At 39.9% G+C, this 19842-nt stretch overlaps 1 protein-coding gene across 2 annotated transcripts in view; it reads left to right on the top strand.

The window, feature by feature from the left end:
- Positions 1 to 19842, top strand: part of LOC139470243 (kinesin heavy chain-like) — an 87807-nt gene that overhangs the window by 31473 nt on the left and 36492 nt on the right. For both annotated transcript variants that reach the window (XM_071252570.1, XM_071252569.1), the window contains exons 5-7: positions 18753 to 18826; positions 19150 to 19254; positions 19634 to 19682. In XM_071252570.1, the coding sequence (XP_071108671.1) occupies positions 18753 to 18826; positions 19150 to 19254; positions 19634 to 19682 (228 nt within the window). The remainder of the gene's footprint in view (positions 1 to 18752; positions 18827 to 19149; positions 19255 to 19633; positions 19683 to 19842) is intronic.

Genomic DNA, 19842 nt, shown 5'->3' with positions numbered 1-19842 from the left:
CTAAAGTTATTTAACTATGCATGACTTGGTTTAGGCTTTCGATGTAAAAATAGACAGCACAAGTAATATGGATTTGAAACATGTTAGCCATCATGTGTGTATTGAAGCAGTCTGTATTTTTTAAGAAACCTGTAAGTGCAAGTACAGGTTTGTGCTCATCATTGTTAGAAAAACTGTTTGCTATCTTTATTATTCATGATTTTACTGACAGTGACAGTTATCACTAAAATTCATTTTTTCTCTCTCCAAATTTACAAAATGCAGTCGGCTGACTTGTGCACTCTATATCAGTAAAATTCTGATTAAGATTGCTTCAAGTAAATCTTCTGTTTCCTTTCTGCACTGAACAAGCCATTTGCATTCTTCTAACCAGAAACATTAATTGATTGGCAAGTCAACATACAGGTGTGTTCACAGTAAGTTGCACACTGCCGGGGCAGATTATTGGTTACAGCAAGGCTTGTCAGGGTGACCTAATGCTGAGTGCTGTGACTTCTTGGGGATGGAACTATGCACATGTCCTATGGCCTTGCGCCTTAACATTACACAACATTGCAACATGAGTTGTCAACAAGGCTCAGATCACTGTATGCATGGTTCAAGATTTTATTGAAATCTCATTTTACTTGTCAATATCTGGCAACATTCTATTTGTTTGTTTGTTTGTTTGTTGTTTGTTTGTTGTTTGTTTGTTGTTTGACGTTGCCCTCAGTGATATTCCAGTCGCATGATGACGGCATGTAAATAAATAGTCTGGATCAGACAATCTAGTGATTGATATTGTGAGCAATGATTCACGCCGTCAAGATACGATGCAAGTCACCAAGCCTGACCACCTGATCCATTTGGTCACCTCCTACGACTCGCATTTGTTCCTGGGGACCAGTCTTACCTGCAAACCCCACAGGGGTGGGGCCAGTGTAGATACAGCTGACAGATCACTTCATCAGAAGGAAGGTCCTCTTTACATCGAGTAAATCGAGTAAATTTCAAATAAAGGTCAGGTGTTAAAATATGGGAGACACCTGAGAAGGATATTATTTGTCAAGTTTACACTCTTCTGATTCCCATTTTCTTGTGAGAGTTCTTATTATGTCTTGGATAGATTATTCTTAGCTTGTGTGCCAACATTCTTTATTTCTCTGTGGTGGTTTTGTGCTTTGTTTAGCATGAACACAAATTGGTTGTCTGCATGATCCGTAATATAATGAGGTCGCCGTACCATTGCAGTGCATCAGGCAAACAAGCATGGAACAAAAAGATAAACGTTTGAAAACATTTTGAACCATTATAACGTGTTTAGTTAATAATCGTGGGATACGGTTGGTTGAAGTTTATCATTCTTGTCGGAATTCTACAACATGTTCCTAGTTCTTTATTAACCATGTGCTGTAACCATGGTAAGAGTAGGAAGATTGCATGGAGTTGGAGAATGATGGAAGTGTGTTATAAGAAAACGTACAACTTTCTAGATAACAACTGCTGGTTTATTGCATATAGCAACATTTCCATGTAGATTCTTACACCGTTATCAAGCTTGATAATGGTGTTAGAATCAACATTGAGACATCGAAAGCAAGGTACCCTGTGGGGACCTAGGTTAGCATTGGCCTCAAACTCATGTGCTGGTCGGAAGAGATGACTACACTGGACCGGGTGGTCAGACTGGTTGATTGCGGGTTATCATTCCCTGACGACATTGGACGTTGCTCTTAATTTGAACTTACATGGCTGACCCAGACTTGCTTATATGGCGGGCTGCTTTAATGGAATGTTACTGAGGTGTTTAGAAACAAGCAGTTGAATGGTAGAAATTGGGTCAGGTCCTCTAGTCCTTGCCAAACTGACCAATAATTAGGTGTCATAAGGACTTGTAGAAATTTGCCATTGTTAAGGGTTTTGCTCTACCGTATTCGACATAATAAGCGCCCAGGGCGCTCTCAAATTAATAATAAACTTTTGGTGAAAAGAATAGTTAAAAGATCGTAAATTTCGTGGTTTATGCTGACAGCCTGAAATGATACAAAAGAAAAGTCTGTGCGTATTAGACACGGCAGATATATTTTTCCAGAATTTAATTGCCTATGATATGGAGCGCATATAACACACGAGTGCGTATTATACACGAATAAATAAGTCTTGTGTACATTGATCAATTGGAAGAGGTGCTAATTGGGATTGTTCACTGGCCAATATATTAGCAAATATCGCTGTGGGCGCTTATTAGAGCGGGGCGCTTATTACGTCGAATACGGTATGTTGCTATAAGGACTAGGTGACTAAAACTGTTAGTTTCTATCGCTGCAGTTAGTATTGAACGAGGATTGAGTGACCTCAATATGTGATTGTGTTACCATGACAATCTGAATCACGCAGTCAACACTGGTTTCCCTTTCCCAGATAGGATTATTTATGGGTTGCTGTCAAACAACTGAAATGTTGGAGACACTAGGATACCGCAATATTCACTCACTCACTGAAATGATTCATTACTTAAGTTCCAATTACTTGAATTTAACCAAAGCAATTATTCAGCATTAGGCGACATGGGATTGGGGAATAGTTTACCAGGGATAAATCAATTTGACTGGAATGGAGGAGAGGAAAGGGCTGAAATCATCCTGACAATTTCTGAAATTGGCTATCGATTGAGAAGCCAAACATAGCAACAGAATAGCCTAAAACAGAGTGGGTTCTGATAAGAAAGGATTTTCCTTGGTTATGATGAAACAGGTCGGAAAGGTTTAGGTTTGGAGGAGACCTGTTGTATCCTTAGGAATAGTGTTTGTCTTTTTTTGGAGTACAGAGGTCTTTGGAACGCTATATATGGACAGGAATAGTTTCAGGCTGTCATGGTACAAATTGACATTGATCAGTCTTGCTCAGGAACAGTGAAGTCATCTCTCTCTTAAGAAGTGATCCGTATTCCATGAAATGGTTTCAATGAAAGAATTATCTATTGTAGTATGTGCTTATTTCAGAGAATCACAAAATATTGATAGAGCTAATCTATTAAAATCTGATCCTGGTTTCTTCTCTTGAACCATATTTATTTTAGTGGCATGGTTAGGATGTCTTACATAGACACATGGAGACCTTGGCTGCCTTATATGAAATATCTTGATTGTTAAAAGTCATTTCTTTTTGTGAAACTTAGTTTTGAAATGAGCTGCCATTGTTGTTCTTGGGGCCCAGGTGGCCCATTCGTCTTGGGCACTTCAACTGGCTGTGCAGTGTTAGTCCCTGATGTGTTCCAGGATCTGCTGATTACGGGTTTGACTCTCACATTTGTACTTGTTATGATCCTTGGTTTGTTTGCTCCATACCTGATCTCGTGTGTTTCACCAAAGTGGTAAATTTCTCCAAACCTCCATCATTTACCACATTAAGGTTACATGTCTTGACATAACTGTTCAGAGTAGCATTATAGCAAACCCATTCATCCTGATGTCTAGCCACATGGTGACTACATGACAGCTCTATAAATCTGCGAAGCTCAGAGATTTGTTGATGGGAAGGCAAGTATTACAATGCTCTCTATCACACAGCTTGATTTAATTGATTTTTGGTTATTGCCGACGTTGCTGTCAAATATGATATGTCATTCCATATATCAGGGTGCTAAAAGTATTTGATAAATAAATCTCTTTGAGGCTGTTGGAAGTGGCTTGCCTTAGAAAAGAAATATCTGCCATACTTTTATGTTGAAGCAGTTTATGTTCAAAATTAATCATTGCAGTCAAGGCGTTCTTGTCATAGCCCTTGTTAAAGGTTACAACAACAATTGAACACGAAGCTGTAATAGAAATACCACTGAATCTAGAGGACTGTATCTTCAAACATGTGACCTTCAGTTGGTTATGTTACCTTTTCGACTTGCCGCACTCAATACCAAATAGTGTGTGGTCATATTCTTGTTGTAGTTATCTGTTTTGATTACTAAATGGTCACCAATTTCTCATCTGAAATAACAGTGTAAACCAGGGGTATATTTTTATTCAAATAAGTTATAGGGCACTCCCAAATATGTTTCAGTGCGCCCTTTAAAGTTTAACTGCCTGTCAAGAAAACTTTTCAATATGAAGAAAGTAAATAGGTTATTTGAAATTATGTACTAAGCATTCTCATTTCTTCATCAGTGTGGGAGCGATTCACCATGTTCGCAAAGCATGTTTACGTCTTTCTAAAGATCACCTGTGGGAAATTGCTTTATCACTGGCATCATACAATAAACATTATCACAGCATATTTTAACAAGGATGTGTGACTTCAGGTGTGCCTTTTAGCGCACTGGGGGTATTTGATCAGTGTTGTTATGATTTAAAACATTGGACCTCAGGATTGTTACATAGGTGTTATTATCAATGAAACATTATTGGCTTAAAGCAAATTCAATTGTCAGCCGACATGTGTCTCCTCAGTGACTCTGGTAAACATGGTGTTGACCGTTTCAACACTGCAGTACACAAATAGATGACCTGTTCAAATAATCAGGAGTTCCTTATCTGCCAAGTAGACATAATATTCAGCAGGTTGTTCTCTCATATCCTGGGTTGAAATAACTTCATCCCTGAAGTAACTACAACTCCAGGTTTGTAAGATCGTAAAACAATAAGCCAATTATTAATCTATTGGCTGGGCAGTACTCCTGGCTTTGGACTGAGTGAAAACTGGAGTGTCACAATTCACAGTTGCACATCAGTCATGCTTTTGATAAGGGAGGGAGTGAGTGAGTGAGTTGAGTTTAACGCCGCTTTTAACAGTATTCCAGTTATATCACGGCGTGTTAGCTTAATGTGGGAGGAAAGCCGAAAGTGATGCAGGTCTAAGACGTTTACCACTTCGGTGAAACCCACGAGCACGGGTATGGTGCTGACAAACCTAGAAAACATAATTGGGGCGAACCAGGATTCGAACCCACAATCATAGGTTTCTGGCGTGTCCAGGGGAAGCAACACTGCACGGCGAATCGCTGCACCTCAGCCAACTGGGCCACCCGTGCCCCCTCTTTTGATGAGTGAAAGTCAGGGAAACTGTTTAGGTAGATGGTTATTCTGATGCAGAATTTGTGTGTTTGTTTGTTTGTTGTTTAACGCCACACTCAGCAATATTTCAGCTATGTGCTGGCGGTCTGTAAATAATCAAGTTTGGACCAGACAATTCAGTGATTGACATCATGAGCATCAATGCAGTTGGGATACGATGACATACATCAACCAAGTCTTATGACAAGCATAGTCGCCTTTTACGGCAAGCATGGGTTGCTGAAGATCTTTTCTTCCCCAGATCTTCCTGGGTATGATGCAGAATATGTCCATGTTTATTGTAAAACTAGGTAGCAGTGGTTACAGTATGTGACTTGGCTCATTGTGTGTCATTGCCATGGATTGTTGCTCATCCTATCTGCCAGTGGTTTGGAGCTGATTTGATTATTTGCAAGCTGCTGTGTATTTACCGAATATTGCTCGCTGACATTAACCAACATTCAGTTCCTAAAGCTCCATAACGAATGGTCAGTTTGGTTGTCCGATTTTTGGCTTGTCATGACGAATCTCCACAGAAGAACATGTCATCAACAATACCTCTGTTTTAGTCTCTGCCAAAACGTTAAGAGTCTATTAGCCAAAATTCTCTTCACATAATTTCAGTAGATTGTTATGTGTTAATTGTTAATATATGAACTCTAATTGGCTGATCATACTAGACCAAACAAGGCTTTTGCTAGATCTGGGTTTCATACTGGTGGAAAGTGTCACACCTGCTATTTACAGCCAACCATACCATAAATAAGTGTATTTATTTTCAATTTTCAAACAACTGTGATTTCACTCATTAATTCATCAATTTCCTGTATATTTAACAATGTACATTGATGAGGCATCAAGATGGCGTTGTCTGTATATTCCAGGACGCCCCTGTTCTATTGTCCTACATGCTACGCATCAAATCATGGATCTGCGAACATCAACCTCTGTTGCTGCCCTTTCAAATATAAATTCATCAAATATGTTCTATTGATTTGATAATGTACACCGATGTGGCAACAAGATGGCGTTGTCTGTTGTCTCTCTGTCCAGGGCATCGCTGTTCTGTTGTCCTCCATGCTCAGACAGACATGGATCCGTGAACATCAACCTGAGTTGCTCCTGGGGCTTGATACTGGCCATGAATATTTCAGTCATGTTGTGTCTGACTTGGTAGTTATTGATCTGAAGCCTACACTCTGCAGTTCAACCCTAGACAAATGTATGTGACCTCTGTGATTGAGATAAGCATTATGGTGTGGGAATTCAGAAGCATTGGGGGGAGGCTGGGTCACTCAGAAGCATTGGACCAGTTGTATTTAGGGCAAAAGCCAATTTGCATCTGATCTACAAAACATCCTATTGTTGATACTGCAGCTGAAATTCATGTAGCTTGCGTGTGTCTATATATATATATGTTTGTAATGATAGGGTTCTTTTGTCCTTTGTTCTTATGCTATTCAGGGGCGGTCGGGTAGCCTAGTGGTTAAAGTGTTTACTCGTCACACCAAAGACCCGGGTTTGAATCCTGACATGGGTACAATGTGTGAAGCCCATTTCTGGTGTCCCCTACCGTGATATTGTTGAAATATTGCCAAAAGTGGCGTAAAGTCATACTCACTCACTCACTCTTATGCTATTTTGATGTTGGAATTCCCTAGATGTTTACAGGATGTCCGATCGGGTGATTTTCTTGGACATTGACTGATTATCATCCGGAATGTACTGAAGATAATTTACAAAGCGGTAATGTTAGATATATACGAGAATGTCCTAAGTTGATAAGATCATGAAACTCTCCTATTGGCACTTTTCTCGAGCAAAATCTCTGCTTGGACGTTTGACATTAGGGTCACGACAAGAACCCTTGACTCTTATCGTTGATATTGAACAAAACAATATCATTTATCCTCATGCTTTACAGGAACATAGATGGGTATTGAGTGTTAAGGAACTGTTTCCAGAATTATCACTGTTATTCAACCTACAGATTTGTCCTTTTTTGTGTTACTGAGCTTTCAATGGATGCAGCTGCCAGAGAATTCTCACAGGTGTACTTCCATCTTTTATTGCTAATTTCAGTATGTACAACAAATATGACAATGAATGCAGCTGCAGAATTCTCATAGGTGTCCTTCCATCTTTTATTGCTAATTTCAGTATGTACAACAAATATGACAATGAATACAGCTGCAGAATTCTCATAGGTGTCCTTCCATCTTTTATTGCTAATTTCAGTATGTACAACAAATATGACAATGAATGCAGCTGCAGAATTCTCACAGGTGTCCTTCCATCTTTTATTGCTAATTTCAGTATGTACAACAAATATGACAATGAATGCAGCTGCAGAATTCTCATAGGTGTCCTTCCATCTTTTATTGCTGATTTCAGTATGTACAACAAATATGACAATGAATGCAGCTGCAGAATTCTCATAGGTGTCCTTCCATCCTTTATTGCTAATTTCAGTATGTACAACAAATATGACAATGAATGCAGCTGCAGGAAAATTCTCGGAAGTGTCCATCCATCCTTTATTGCTGATTGCAAGATGCACAAACAAATATGACCTCCAAATAACCTATGGACATCCATCATGGTGTGAAGTACATCCTTTAGTTGACGTTTGTCTAATTCCAGGAAGCGAACAGACCAGTGCATCAGCTCTATATTGAGCTAAGGGAGAAGTAATATCTATTGTTACATCAATCAATAAAATCCTTTCCGTACCACCATGCTGAATATAGCGGGAGCAAGCTGAGACTGCAACATCGGTTGTTCACAGTAAACATTATATCCCTTATCGATGCAGTGAGTCACTGTGGGAAGTCAAACAAGTTATACCACTGAGGCTATGATGGTCATTACGAGGCATATCAAACCAGCTGTGTTCAGTGTAGGGGAGACCAAGGTGCTCGCTGTGGCAGTGTCTTCTCACCTGCTTGCAAGCAGAGATGGGTGTATCTGGACCTCCTCAGAGGCTGATATTCATCTCCAAGTCTCCAGCAAATAACAGTAAAAACTTCCAACTTGGAATTTAGAAATTCCAAATTAATGTTGGTATATATAAATATTGGCCTTGTAGATGTGTCTTGTATTTCACTGATAAAAGGACCAACGTAAAGGAAGAGGATTTAATGCTTACATTATTGCATTGAATACAAAGTTAAAATGAAATAAAACAAAAATGTCGTTGGTTAATGCCACACTCAGCAATATTCCAGCTTTATGACGGCGGTCTGTAAATTATAAACTCTGGACCAGACAATCCAGTGATTAATATCATGACCATCGATCTACGCAATTAAGGTAAACATATACCACTAACAAACTAGCCAGTTACTGAATGTATTTGCTCAAATCTTCCTTGTGTATATAAAGAATGTTTTGCTTCCTCTAAGGAAGTATGATCAGACTTCATATTCAAGACCTTTCCTTATGCATGATATGGAGAGGTTATACATTAGGAACAAAACATTTCTGTTCCTACAAACTGACCGCCTCCATGGTCTAGTGGTAGAGCGTCCGCTCGGAGAGCTGAAGGGATGGTACTTCTTGTAACCCTGTCTCGGCAATAAGGGGCTAAAACAAGGACTGGTCGGCTCGGAGTCAGTATACCGTGTCTGACTGGGATATTCATGTTAAACTGCGGCATGGTATCTCAGTGAGCTAGCACTATAAATCGGCATCAGTTCGGACTAGTACAAGTAGCCACACAAACACACACACGTACATGCACGTCGCTATATAAGTGCAATAATCTTGGACGCGACGTTAAACCCCATTTCACCTCACCTCATACAAACTCTTTTATGGAAATGGTATGATTTTAGGGGCCTCAAGAGAACATGAATGTCAGTGACAAGTGAAAGTGTCACAGGAAGTGCAATGCAAGTTGTAGAAAATCCAAACAGATGAACACTATCATAGGCAGTGAGGATAGTGAGCTCTTTCTTCCTGCTTCCTTAGCAACTTTGGGAGTGTAAGCAGACTTTGTGAGGAGCACAGTCAGCTGTGTGATTGATACCATGTTATATCCCTCATGTTGTCTCATACACTGTCAATCAAACAGTTAAGGTAACTTGGCTTTCATCCCCAGTAATTGCAAGTGTCTTGAGACAATTATTTCTGTGGTGTATACGGCTGAGTTAAGTAGTCTGTCTTAGCTGGGGAATCTAACTAGGGAAATCCTAACTGGGAGAGATTATGTGCAGGTTTTTGTAAGGAAATAATGAACGGTGGCTCTCCCCACCTGTATGTAATTAGCTTTATTACCTGGTTTTGACAGGTGCTTGTCGTTATGAAGCTGATTAGAGGGGAAAACACCTGATAAGAGTATTTGATTGCTTGTATATCATTTTTAAGTAATAAATATAAATAATCAGTTTATGATAAGATAGTAGGATCTTAAGGTATGGGAGAGTAACGGTACAATTGCGTTTTTTAGAGTGTATTTTAGAAAGGTTTTTCTTGGCTTTTTTGCCCTGCATTGATTGTATTTTGATACCTTTGATTGTTTTATGATAAAGGTTTTGAAGTTGTGTTGTCATCAAGTGAACTGGCTAAAAATTATGGATTCAGTTCCACATTTATTAAATATATGTTTGAGTTTTTTTCTAATTTTTGATATTATTATTATTGCCAGGAGATATCAACAGTGCGTCATCCTCTAGAGGGTCCTGGGTTAGAATATGTCCGCAGCACACTGTTGCTTGTTGTGAAAGGTGACAAAATTGGATCAGGTGGTCATGTTAGGGGACTTGGTTTATTGTGTGGGATCATACCTAATGGGGCTGGGACGGGTAACTCGGGTACTCGGGTCAGGTGGGTACTGAGTAGGATCCAGGTGCCCTCAGGGCTACCCGGACCAGTGGTTAATGACCACAATTATCTAGAACTCTATGGTTACACTTCAAGTCACTAATGTTCACATTTCTTTCTGACTATGCATGCATTCCTTCTGACTTTCACATGTTTGAATAAAGAGACAGCTTCAGTCAACTTCAGTGTGTGCATGACTACATTGTTTTATACGTGTATCAAAATACATTTTGCTATGGTCAGTTGATTCCCAATCGGACATTTTGTACCCATCTCTTGAGACCTACATCGGGTAGCTGGTAATAGGGGGTTTGGACTCGTCCCAGCTCAAATACAGTCAACATTGGGTTTTGCTCATAATATCAATCACTGGTTTGTCTGTTTAAGATTACATACAGCGGTATAGGTCACTGTGATACAGCTGGAATTTTGCTTACTATAACAAGACAAACATTGAGGTGTCGTCATGGTTGTCTTAAAGTGAAAGTGATGTAGTCAGCTCACTTCTTCATCCCTTGTGTTGTTTTTCTTGGGTATTCTCCAAGTGCGAATATTTACCTACCGACTTCACCTTTGTACTGACAGTAGGCTCATCTTTCCCTCATCTTGGGTCGGTCCAAGTGTCAACAGAGGTACGAAAGGTTTGCTGCATAAAGCCCCTTTCTGTGGAAATGTCAGAGGTCTCTGATTGTTGGTGGATGGTCCATTGATGACATAGGGTGTGATGGTAGTGATTGATGGAGCTGAGGTCAGGAATTTACTGATGTATGAAAACAAAGGTGTAAACATCCCTGATGTGGTGGAACACATTCCTTAAAGCTATGCGGAACAAAAATCACAGTTTTGTCAAGCATTGTTGCATTGTGAGAAATACTGGCATAGGTATGTTGCTACGTAAGAAACTAGTCTGGTTGTTGTAGTGCGTACAAAGGAGTGCAAGACTGGAGCCCTGAAATGTGTATCTTGTATTCATTGATAGTGTACTTGTATGTAGGTCTTTAGGTGGCATTTTAGAAGCTGAAGTCTCAGTGAAGAGTTGACCAATGGATTACAACTTCCCAAACACTCTGGTGGCCGTCATCAAAGTCCCTGCAATTCACTGTGCAGAGTTGTGTCCCTTGGACAGACACTTATGATCATGGGTTCGAAACTCACTTCTAGGTTTGTCAGCACCATTCCCGTGCTTGTGGGTTTCACCAAAGTAAACACCTGTGACCTGCATCCCCTAGGGCTTTCCTCCCACATCAAGCTGACATGCGGATATACTTGAAGTACTGTTGAAAGCGGTGTTAAGCCCAGCTCATTCAGTCACTCTTTCTGCAACCTGGTTCAGATGCAGCAATAGTCACAACCCTGGTCTGTTATATCAGGTATATTGTGTAGATCCAAAAATAGCAGCGGATTTGATAATCTCGGGTGATTTCTGTAGTTGTCTGTTATCTGGTGTTCAAGATAAAGGTCAGGGTACAGGCCGGCTGACTGCAGATGTTATAAGTAGATTTCATGTGGATAGGATGTCATTCACTCTCTCTTTCTCCGTATCTCACAGACTGAGAGTTAGTGTCAACATATCGCAACTGATTCAGTGTATGGGCAGGGCATGTCTGTCTGTCTGTCTGTCTGTCTGTCTGTCTGTCTGTTACTTCAATTCAACTCCACTCACTCACTCACTCACTCACTCACTCACTCACTCACTCACTCACTCACTCACTCGGCATTACCAAAGAAGTGCAATGTCTGCTTTTCTTCCATGAGGTAAGCATGTGTGATGGAATCTAATTAGCGTGATTAAGTACTCTGATCTAGAAAATAGATCCTGCTGATGTTGTGGCTGGGTCGTTACTAACGAGGAAGGCCTGACAGAAGCCTGGAAGCTGATCAGATGGTATCAGCTCTATCTAGCCACTGCTGTCTCCCCGTCCCCTAGCATGGTCCTGGGCGGCTGTGTATCTTGCTCTTCTCTAGATCAATTTCTGGAATAGGTTTTCAGCAACCCATACTTGCCGTAAAAGGCGACTATGCTTGTCATAAAAGGCGACTAACGGGATCGGGTGGTCAGGCTCGCTGACTTGGTTGATACATGTCATCGATCCCAATTGAGTGAATCGATGTTCATGATGTCAATCACTGGATTGTCTGGTCCAGATTCTATTATTTTACAGACCGCTGTCATATAGCTGGAATATTGCTGAGTGCGGCGTTACACAAACAAACAAATTCTGGAAGGTTTTGTATGTGAGTGCATTGGATAATGTTTAGATTTCTAACCCTGTGAAAATCTGGGTTAGAATAGGTTTTCAGTATGTGTGTGTTATTTGAGGTGACTAATTGAATTTGGTAATGAGACTGGCTGACTTGGTTGATGCATGTCATTGTATCCAATTTGCAGCATAGATAAAACTTGATGCTCTTGATGTCACTCACTGGATTGGCTTGTCCAAACTCGATTATATACAGACTGCCATCATACAGCTCAAATATTGATGAATGGGGTGTTAAACAAGAAACATCTGTTTTCTATTTGGGAGTGAGGTTGTCTTCTTAAAAGAAAATATATTTTCATTCAGCAGATTTGTTTAAGGTTAATTTAATGGAACCCTTACCATCAGTTTCTGAGTGTAAGGATCACTTGTCCTGTTTGTGTCCCTGTTGTGGATGAAGCACCAGACATGATTCATTCGCTGTGTATTTGGTTCAGTCTAATGTGGTGCAACCATGTTGCAAGGGAGAGGAATGTGATGAATCACTATCACCTTGGAGCAGGAAGAGCAAGGGGGGCACAATGGCCACAGTTGTCTGAGGCACCACAATCTGCTATGCAGAGTTATGTCCCCTGGGTGTGACAGAATCATAAGATCTTGGTTCAAGTCTCAGATTTGCCATGATTATGATTCTAGTGAGTGAGTATGGTTTTATGCTGCTTTTAGCAATATTCCAGCATTATCATGGTGGGGGACATCAGAAAATGGCTCCACACATTGTACCCATGGAGGGAAACAAATCCAGGTCTTAAGTTTAATGAACGAATGCTTTAACAACAAGGCGACACCACAGCTCCTTTCATAAAAGACGTAAGCATCTTAGATCTGCACCATTTCTCCACATCAGCTGAAAAAATATTCAAAGCAACATCAGACCCAACCAATGAGGCTTCTCGTCTGTGGGGCCAGGTTCCACAAGGTGATCTGTGCACACAATGCAGTTACTTCTGTTAAGTAAGACAGTCATGGGGACTCGCAGCATCTTGGATAACTTGCCCTTTAGCCCTGTTTAATGATACAGGGCCTACTTGCCCAGAGTGATATTCGCGCTAAGATTATTGTAAGGGTACGGCAGTTGTTGAGTTAAAATTGCTTTGTGGAATGAAGCCCTGAGAAAGATTTCATTGTAATTCCCAAGGCATTTAGATCAAGAATAGAAAATGGAGTTTTTGGTTGGCATTTAGAAATTGTTAGGATGGGAAGACACATGATGAAATGGACGACAAGTTCAATTGTGATCTTGCAAGATTTGGGACTAGCTGAGTACATTTTCATTAGGTGAAGCCTACTAATGTCGTTTCATTTGAAGTGAGAATAAACAGTGAAATGTTGTGAGGGGTATCGTGTCATGAAGACAAATGTTCTTAGGTTTGGAGACCATAAAACTCTCACATAGTCTGGTTCAAATACTGCTTAACATGGAGATGAGAGTCCTCACTGATGGAGAAACTTGTCAGAGTGATCTAGAAGACAGTGACATCAATGGTGTTAAAATGTCACATACATTAATCCTGGGAAAGTGTTGATAACATCTATTTATATGTACTGAGGAAACTATTAACAAATTCAAAGACTGATAAGACTCTTAATGTCTTATGTTTTTTGGGTGTTGTTTAAGGGGTAGGGGGGAGAAGGGGCTTCAAGTTTCTCAGGTTCTCTAACTGTAATATTTTAAGCAAAACAAGATGAAATTCGAAGAAAGATTGCCAGTTCTCTAAAACATTTCTGTTTTGCTATGTTTTGATGTAAATTTCTTGGAATCTATCCATTTCCAAAGAAGGTGAGGTAGCCTAGTGGTTAAGGCGTTTGCTCATCATGCTGAAAGCCTGTGTTTGATTTTCCACACAAGTACATTGTGTAAAGCCCCTGATTTCTGTGAATACCCTATCTCTATAACATCACAGCCAGAAGTTCCCCATTAATGCTGTCCTCACGCCAGAAAATCGTTTTGATTTTCAACAGATGTTCGCTTCACTTCCAACTTACCTATTATTAAGGAAGGGAATTTATGGATGGCAACTTCTTTATTATGAGGAACACAACGTTTCGGAGTATAGGCTAACTCAGGTGGATGAATGCCATGAGGCAGAGAGCATATATGTGTACAACAGAATTAATAAGATAACAAAAGGTGGAAAATAACAAAGGGTAGAAACTAACAAGAGAAGCCTACAGATGATTGGCGCTGATAGGTGATTAGCAATAGACAATGGAAGCCAACACTATACAGTTGTTAGTTAAGTACCTGTGATTAGTTTTCAAGTAAACTCTGTCCTTCGGCTAATACAACTGTGCATATGTCTTTCCTGTGTGTGCTGAAGTCAACATATAAGAAGTTTGAGACCACATTCTAGCACATTTTTGGATACAGATTTCTGGTGTCTCCTGCTGTGATATTGCTGGAATATTGCTGAAATCAATGTAAAGCCATACTCACTCATTTAGAAATAGGATGTGCTGTTTTGCTTAATTTATTTGATTTGCCAGAACAAAAAATAAGTATGTAGCAGTAATCTTTAAAATAAATTAATGAACTAATGGTATTTCACACCAAAGAGAGTTCACAAGATTCTGTCTACCAGCAAGTACATACATCGGCAAGCTCTCCATGCTCTGAGTAGGATGTATCGATCTCTGGCACGGGTCACCTGATGGGGAAGGTATGTGGTCGATTCCATCAGCAAGAGCTGCTTATTTCTGTGTCATACTGACTGGATCACGCCAGGCAGAAAAATCAATAAGGCCCCTTTCATTTGGCCCTGGAGTTATCATGGATACATATTAAATGAATGTTAGTTTAGTTTTGTCGTTACTTATGATTTCATAATCAGGAGTTTCACGCCTAGAATGTATTTGCAATATTTGCATACAGTTAAAAATTCAAGAGGTTAAACAGTTCTCCTATGGCATTTGAAGCTGGACTGTTGTGAGGGCACCGGTGGGCCAGACATCAAAGGCTCTAATTCACGATACAGTTGTGTCTCTTGGGTATTCAGAAACTTATGATCATGGGTTCAAATCATGGTTCGCTCTGATTATATTTCTAGGTTTGGTAGCACCATTCCTGTACTTGTGGGTTTCCCAAAGTGGTAAACGTCGAGACCTGAATCACTTTGGGCTTTCCTACCACAGTAGCTGACATGCAGTGATATAACTGGAATACTACAGCATCACTCGCTCATGTTGGTGCTTAATCAGCACAAACATCTTCCATCCAACTACATCCGACCCCAGTTGTAACTGCCGGATCCTGTGGATGTTATGCTTGGTTTCTTGAGGAGACAATAGTTCGGTAAAGTTGCCTGCATTGCAAACATTGATAGATCATTATATAGCCTGGAAATATGGCAGTTCACTCGATGGCCTCACAAGATGCATTGGTTCATATAACCTTGGCTGGCCATTATGAGACTGCTTTCCACGTGGGATGTCAGTAGTGAAGAATTTGCTGAACCTGCTGAATTTCTTGTCAGTATTTAGTTATGAGTCGATTTTCCAGCTAATGGGATGGAAATTATGATGCAGCTTTGTCTAGTGAGTCATACTATTGACTTAAAATATGTCTGTTTGATCATATTAAAATATACAAGATGTAATTTAAAATGATTTTATTATTTATTTTTACAAATTGTATGTTCCGAGTGCAGCATATTTACCATCCCAAAACACAGTCGTGTTACACCCTCTTTGTGTTTGTGGAAACCGCTGTTGATCCTCGTTTTGTCCCAGCTATGATCCTTGGTGTGACCAGCTACTAGGGCTGCACCGAAAACACTATGAGGTGAATACGATACGTATCGCAAATATAGGGTATCGAATACGAATATTTATTCACGAATACAAGAAGTCAGCACTTGATGTATTATTTATTATATTCAATGAAAAATACAGCGATCGCTCACTACAATGCTTCCCTTGGGGTTCAAATAATTGGTGAGCGTTATAGACAATCAGCCATTTAACCGGGGTGGAGTTGTAGATGTCCCTTACAACAGACTACCTCATGGCTTGTACATATTCCATAAATAGCAGACAACATCCAAGTAAAAAACACTCTTTTAAATTTTTTGTGGTAATATTCGATTCTAGTGACCACAAAAAAAGAATTCAATTCATGAAGGGATACGGTTCGATTCACCGAATACACGAGTGAATCGTAATAGCTCTACCAGCTACATACCTGTGCTTGCCGATTTCCCTGTGTTGCTTTCTACCGCTGTGCATTCAGCGTGTTTGTGTGCCCAAAAGAACTATTATCAGTCGCTGTGCAGCAGTAGAAACTAACAGTTTCAGTTCACTAGTCCTTATAATGATAACATATACCAAAACCCTTAAAAGGGCATATTTCTACCAGTCCTTATGACACCTTAACTATTGGGCAATTTGGCAAGGATTACAGGACTAGTGCCAATTTCTAATGCTGCCGTGTATAAGATGTATAATGGACGTCATCACAAATTATTTTTTCTAGTAAATATACTTTCAATGTCAAACTTATTTTGACAGTGATTTTGATTTTAACCATGGCATTGAGAAATTCCCAACCCTGAGTAACTGGTAATGTTTGCGGCAGTGTTTCCTCAGCTGGCGACAGATGTCTGGACTAAACACAGTATTGATCGGATATAAATTATTGCTACAGTGTGTGAATATACCCAAAATATCAGCATAAAAAAAACATGTAACAGTCTTGTAGGAATATTTACATGCAGAATAAACTTTGTAGCCAGCTCTGAATATTGGTTGCAGTATAGAAGGGTGAATCGTGTGTTTAGATCTTGCAATGACAGATTCAGTTGGTTCCACATTTACAAACGGACATTTGACAAGCTGTTGAATGACAAAGTACATGTGCAAGTGTTGCTATTGGAAGGCCAAGCTGACTCACTGCTGTGGATTTGGCGTCATTTGTACATGAATAATGGATGGCTTTTCTTAAAGAATGTCATTTTGTGGAGTGTGAAAGTGAAACTCATTTCTAAAGATTGGCGAGCCATTTCAGGCTGTCTAATTAGCATGTTTGACTATATTGATAAACATAAAATCAAAATGAAGTTATATGTGTGAATACATTTTGAAGTTTCATGTCCACCCTCATTATTTTCATAAACTGTCGTATAGCAATGGATTATGTATGCTACCCAAAAGCAGTTAAAAACCTGACATGACAAATTAACTACAGTCATATGGAAAATTCTGGTGTTCTTTTTAACTTCTTTCGATTAGTATCAACATTTCCATGATAGTGAGGTGAATGTGTGAAAGTGGTGATTGTATAGTATGACGCTATATTATCTCCTAATTGACGTGTCATAAAAGTTGAACAATAAACAAGAAACATTTTGTGTATGACATATTAAATAGATCTGTAAGCGTTCACCATTAAGATCCATTATAAATTAACTACCGAGATAATATAGCGTTCTTCTGATACAATAATAGTCAGATGTTCATGATATGTGGTCCAGAATAAGCCTGTGAAATGTTGACAGTGATAAATACATTACCTTGATGAGGACGTGCCTTTTTTGACATTTCTTAGAAAATCTTGAATCATTAATTATATTGTCAGAAGAGCCAGCTAAAATAGCTGAATAGGTCTTCAGCAACCCATGCTTGCCGTAAAAAGCGACTGCTTGTTGTAAGAGGCAACTAATGGGATCGGGTGGTCAGGCTCGCTGACTTGGTTGATGCATGTCATTGTATCCCAATTGCGTGGATCGATGCTCATGATGTCAATCACTGGATTGTCTGGTCCAGGCTTGATTATTTACAGACTGCTGCCATATAGCTGGAATGTTGCTGAGTGCGGCGTTAAACAACAAACATCACTCACATCACATCAATAACATTATGACAAGGACACCTTGACATTCAGTCTTACACTTCCTCCTATGTGGCCTGTGATGTGACGACTGTATGTCATGTATCAACATGAATGACTCTGACATTAGTCATGTGTCAGTGCGCGAGAAGCTGCTGCCATGCTTTGTCACTATAAGCTGTAATAGTTTCAGTGAATACGATATTAATATTTCATAGGACCGCCTTACACAAAGCAATCGACTTGTGTGCATTATGTTAAAATATATATCAGGCACACACGCACACACACACACATTCAGTTATGGCGAGCGCTAGCCAATTAAAACTGTGTTCAATCTTACTCCATGTATTTAATTATTACTATACACACATATACATATATATACACACTCTAAATCAATATAATTGACACTACAAGCCTTTGAATTCGCTGTGCAGAGTTGCATCCCTTAGGCGCAGCGATTCGCTGTGCAGAGTTGCATCCCTTAGGCACAGCGATTCGCTGTGCAGAGTTGCATCCCTTGGGCATCCCAGAAACCTATGATTGTGGGTTCGAATCCCGGTTCGCCCCAAGTATGTTTCTAGGTTTGTCCGCAATATACCCGTGCTCGTGAGTTTCTCCAAAGTGGTAAATGTCTGAGACCTGCATCACTTTGGGGTTTCCTCCTATATTAAGCTGACATGCCGTGATATAACTGGAATACTGTTGAAAGCGGTGTTAAACCCAACTCACTCACTCACTCCGGACGCATTATGTTGCACTGAGTTATGCCCTGGTTCTGTTCAAGTTCCTGACCACCTGTTTTCTGTGTTGCAGATGTACTCAGCGGCTACAATGGAACCATCTTCGCCTACGGACAGACATCCAGTGGCAAGACACACACCATGGAGGTATGTGCCACTTTAAGTTTTGTAATTTGCATCTTTGATAAAAAATTAAAATAGGCCCGCAATATGTTTGTGTGGCATAACCAATAATGATGCTTGGCTTGGGCTGGGCTGACTGGCAGTGCTTGCAGGTTTGATTCCAGTCATTCATAAAATGGCAGAGTCACGATATGGCTGAAATATTGCCGAGGTGATGTAAAGCATTAACTCACTCACTCACCTTACTCTGTCAGGACCTGATATTTTGTTTCGTTGATTTACAAGACTGACTGACAATAGTATGAAACTGGGCCTTTTGTAAGAAATTGTGACTAATTTCTTTCCAGGGTGTCTTGGGACATCCTCAGATGCAAGGTATCATCCCTCGCATCATCGCCGACATCTTCAACTACATCTACGGCATGGATGAGAACCTTGAGTTCCATATCAAGGTGAGTGCATTACCTGCTGTAGAAGAGGAACAACTGGCGGTCTGAAGTCAGTGACTCAAATGTTGGGTGCAGTACAGTAAACTTGGGCCTCATGCACCCTCCCTGTGATGCCTTGTGTGGTCACATGCTGTTTTGCTTCATTAGTGAATATTATTTAGTCACTATTTACTCTGTATGTAGTTAACTAAAATATTCCATTTTAAATTGAATTTTCATTTATGTTATGTGGGATGACTTGCAGGGCAAAGGTAAATTGACTTGTAAAAGCTTCTTACATTTTGTGATTTTATATCCTGCTAGTTCCTATCCAACAAACACTGAGCTTGCAAACCCATTCTGTGTGGTCTGAATTTAACCTTGTTATCTGATTACATTTCAGGTGTCATATTTTGAAATTTATATGGATAAAATCAGGGATTTACTTGACAGTAAGTATGGTTTTGAATCTGCACAGACTTCGTAGTACAATGTCCTCGTCATCAGTACCACAGCAGTCCAGAGTTCCACTCAGTGTATTTACCAATCCAAATTTTCATTCTATGTAAATCAGAACGATGCTCTATAGGTACAGTGCTAAGTGACTGGTGC

Source organism: Haliotis cracherodii, unplaced genomic scaffold, assembly GCF_022045235.1.
Source record: "Haliotis cracherodii isolate W230 unplaced genomic scaffold, xgHalCrac1.p SCAF_20, whole genome shotgun sequence".
Taxonomy (NCBI): domain Eukaryota; kingdom Metazoa; phylum Mollusca; class Gastropoda; order Lepetellida; family Haliotidae; genus Haliotis; species Haliotis cracherodii.
The sequence above is the reverse complement of the archived record's forward strand: the minus strand, read 5'-3'. Positions and strand labels throughout refer to the sequence as shown.